A 4,356-nucleotide genomic window follows, 5' to 3' on the forward strand; every position below is an offset into this window, starting at 1 on the left:
TCCAACTACTCTGTCAGTATCTCTGTCAATGTTTGATCGTGATCGAGAATTTACTCTCTCTCTCTCTCCTTTTTGCACCCTATTCACTTTATAAATCACGCACCTACTCTGCTTTTTATCATATTCTCCCTCACTCAACAACATTCTGTGACAGATACACACGCACGCCTTCCCAGATACGTACTTCTACAAAACCACAAAAGTTACTCTGTCTAACACGGCAATGGCAAAACCAACTACGCATAATCCATGATCGAGTAGAAAGGCCATTAAAGTGCTGCTATTTTTATTGTTTTACAATAACTACTTCAAACTAGAACATTTCGTCTTGCATAGACAAACACTCATGAAGATGATGATGATGATGATGATACATTGATTTTGAGCGATGATGGTGAACGAAAGAAAAAAATGATTGTAATATATATGTAATCTGTGTAGTTTTATTATGAAACTAGGATTGTAATGGACGGAAACTACATTATACGAGGCCATTGGCAATGGCGCGATTGGTACTAACATGTGTAGTCTCGTACACAGGAAGCTCCTCACGATACCTATTGTTTCCCATCACTGAAAGGTGATCGAGCTCGAAAAGATCCGAACTTGAATAACTAGCTGCGTCGTCATCATCATCTGTATCATCATCGTCTTCATCTTCGTCTTTATCTTCCGCCACATTATTGGGAAAATCCCGGAAATTAATGAAGTTGCTCCTTTTCTGACTTCGGTGGTACTCTTTCAGAAACTCTCTTGCGGCCTCCTCCACGCGTCTGCTCTTATCCACAACCTTTTCCTCTTCTTCGTTCTTGTTGCGTCCAATTTTCCACGCCGTTGGCACAGACACCGCCATTACGCGCGTGGTGTCTTCTTCGTACAAACACTTGTGCCCGCACGGTCGACAATCCTCGTCCACGATCACGCTCACGGGGTAAAAGCGCACCGTTCGCTTAACCCCGTCGCGCAATTTGTTCGAGGAAGGCGAAGCCTTGCTCAAACAAGAGCGTGAGAACGAGGAGGCAGAGGAACACGTGGATTCTTGTACCGACTTGGGTTTTGCTTCCTCCAAGGTTTTGGCTTTCTTCCCGTTCCCCAACAGAGAGTTAAGAAAAGTACTCAGCCTCCCCCCCGGAGAGATGGGTTGCTTCACTTTCTTCAGATTGTTGTACATCTTCAACGCCCTCGATTTTGACTTTATCAGACGCTCTTCATTGCTCGCGGACGTCATCAATGGCTTCGGTCTCGAAGGAGCAAAACACGAAACTCGCGACCTCGATCCGTACAGGGATTCAGTGTCGGAGGAGGACAGCAATCCAGAGCTTGAATCCGAGCAACTCGAAGTAGAACTGAAGAACATCACCTCCCGGTCGTGATCGTGATCATGCAAACGCGATATTGGTTTTCTCTCCTCCATCTGCGCTTTCACCGTTTTGTCGCTTCCCTTCCATTTTTGCACTAAACAAGAACGGGGAATGGTCGACGCGGTTAACTCTTCATGGACGAGGATTCTGCTCTGTTTCTTGATCATTGTCTGGGTGCGGAGTTTCATGTCGTTGGCGGTGGTGTCTCCTCGGTCGATGGAGCGGTAGATGGTGTCGAGAAGAGAGGAGGAGAAGGAGGGGTTTTTTTTAGCGTTGGTGTGTGAAATGTCGAGGGCGTACATGTTGGGTGCGCAATTAAATTGGAACAGCACGGGCGAAAGGGAATGATGATGAGATGGGAGAGTGAGGAACAGGGAGTAAAGTATGGTGGGGTAGGTGTTTGGGTTTTGTTTTAGGTGTGGGAAGGTTGAAAAGCTGCCATGGAAGCTAGGTGGTGTAGAATGATGATGATGATGAGAGTTGAGTTGTGTTGTGTTGTGTTAAGCTATGACAGGGGCATGATTGAGGGAAGGTGAAAAAGATGATGATTTGCTTGGTTTGTAGGCTTTTTTGCGTTTGTGAGAAAACGTGAACAGGGTAATTGATTCCTTGTCTGGAGAAAGAGAAAAGAAAAGAGCAATGAGAGCAGAGTGACATGAATATGTGAATATGAATATGAACATGGATACGAAGGAGAAGGGAACAGTGTGAGAGACACACACACTTTATAAAGCTCTCATCTCATCACGCGCGTGCGTCTCCACCCTCCTTCCCATGGGCGCCACTCTGCCAGGTTGGCAATCGCTGACGTGTCATTTTACTCTGTTTTTTTTTTGGTAACTTTTTTTTTGTTCTGATGATGGGCCACAAATTCGAATTTGTAGCCGTTGATGAAGTCTGGGAGAGTCGCCGGTGCGGTGAAGTGTTGAATATAACGGTGCGACCGGGAAAGCGAGGGCCCACGTGTGAAAAATGGGAAATTTTTTGGAATTTATAATTTTTTATGATTACCTATCAGTTTAGCCCGTGCGTGAGGCTTTTCCTTTATATTTTTGAATGTGGACAAATATAATGATTATTAAATTCCATTTAACTATTGAGGGTGGGGTGAGTTTAATTTTATAGTTTGTTAGTTTGGGTTTTAATTTAAATTGAGTCAAAAAAAAGAAAGATAAATAGATTGTTTCATGTGGTGGGTAAATTTAAAAGGAATTAGAATTGAGCTGGCAAGGGCATTATTGATTTAGGGTTGGTAACAAGGTCTAACCTCCTAAAATAAAAAATTATTCTCCATAATTTGGTCAATTAGGGGAGCTATTTAGAGGTGAGATTGAATGGTGTGAATAAATTATGTATTTGTAATTTGGACTATAGTTGAGAAGGGATGGATATGCATCAAGATGGTTTGTTATTTATGGTTGGTACATAATGTAGAATAATTATAATGATTGGTAGATGAATTAACAAGTTAAATATTGAGCAGTAAGTGGATGAAATTAAGGAAACATTGCAAATTTGTTTAATTCGTGGATTTTGTGATATCATGGAATGAGGCTTGGTATTATTGGAAAATGATGTTATTGAGATTTTGTTTTTGCTTTTGCCATCACAAAAACGATTTACCTATTAAAATTTTCCAAATTGGATGGGTTGGGATTATGGACCCCTTTTGCTTATGCTAATATTATAATTATCATTTCCTTTCAACGCTGTATATATTAAGTAAATACTTTATTATGACAAATACAAGTTGTGAAGTTGTATAACCTACGTATCCGTCGTTTTGGGAAAAAGGGGTGAAATGAAACCATTAATTTGTTTAATGCCGTATTCAGACATTTTTAAAAGGTAAAAAATTATCTCATATAATAATTATAATATTTATTTCCTCTTTTGTTGTTATTGTGTTTGAAATAATGAAATTTGAAAACCAAGGATGAAAGGTGGTGCTCCTAAAGAAAATGGAAATGACAGAAAAAGAAAGTAAAAAAGAAAAACAGGTGGATGAGAGAGAGAGAGGCTTTAATGGTGGGGATGAGGGATCTTTAAAGAGGAAGAAGAGTCTGTAAAATTGGTCTTTTAATGATCGTTGGCATGCCTCTACTCTAACTATGTGCCTTTTTAACATAATAAAACTTTCTAAACTTCTTCTCTTATTTTTAACTCAATCATATACTTAACATTCAACCATTTACATAAAATAACTAATATGCTTTTTTTTCCTATAATTCTGTAAGAAAAAGATTGGTAATTTTTCATAAAATTCAACCAATGTAATAAATAATTTTAATTCTTCTTATGCCAAATTGCGCTCCCACGTTAGGGTATCATCAACTTTTCCAAAACTAAGATATGTGTAAAAAAACAAATGGTTTAATAATATTTTTTTTATTACATTATACGATTCTTTTAATGGTGACGATTTTATTACGTGTAAGCAGTTTAAATAAAACGTTTAATTGTTTTTATTGTGACAATTTTCTATGTGGAAAACAAACTTTCCATATTGCTTCCATAGGCTACCATTAATGTTTCCATATCAATTCAGATGTGAAAACAAAATTTAAATTTCCAATACCACCCGTTTGGTAACCCCATAAATTTCCAATTTCTAATACACATCCACCTTAGAAATGAGCATGACAATTTTTTTTCTTCTATATTTTTGAGGGAGGAATGAAATTTAAAACTGAAAATGATGCTCCAATTGCTGAAGAATATATTTCTTAAATGTTATCGATGGTTCATGGCTTTTAAAAATAAGACCAATAGATACTCAACCCCTTCAACATCAGAAGTAACTCCAAAAATTCCTATAAATACAAATTTATTTTCCACCCGTAACTAAAGGTTTTAGAAAAAATGATTGACAACTTATCTTGACCATATATGAATGTATAATGAATAATCATTAATGTGAGAACTCCGATGTCAGATGAAGGACTGTAACGATTAAAATTGGTCGTGTTCTACTTAAAAGAGACACTTCACAGAA

General features: G+C 38.1%; 1 protein-coding gene across 1 annotated transcript; it reads right to left on the minus strand.

Moving 5' to 3' along the window:
• Positions 1 to 307: 307 nt before the first annotated feature.
• LOC114162550 (protein BIG GRAIN 1-like A) lies at positions 308 to 2,085 on the minus strand. Its single transcript, XM_028046472.1, has one exon. It carries the CDS (start codon positions 1,661 to 1,663, stop codon positions 482 to 484), a length of 1,182 nt encoding a protein of 393 aa, XP_027902273.1. The 5' UTR covers positions 1,664 to 2,085; the 3' UTR covers positions 308 to 481.
• Between the last annotated feature and the right edge of the window lie 2,271 nt (positions 2,086 to 4,356).

Source organism: Vigna unguiculata, chromosome 9, assembly GCF_004118075.2.
Source record: "Vigna unguiculata cultivar IT97K-499-35 chromosome 9, ASM411807v1, whole genome shotgun sequence".
NCBI classification, from domain to species: Eukaryota; Viridiplantae; Streptophyta; class Magnoliopsida; order Fabales; family Fabaceae; genus Vigna; species Vigna unguiculata.

Excerpts from the sequence above, each read along its gene's own strand:
- LOC114162550 (XM_028046472.1), bottom strand. The coding sequence starts at position 1,663 with ATGTACGCCCTCGACATTTCACACACCAACGCTAAAAAAAACCCCTCC.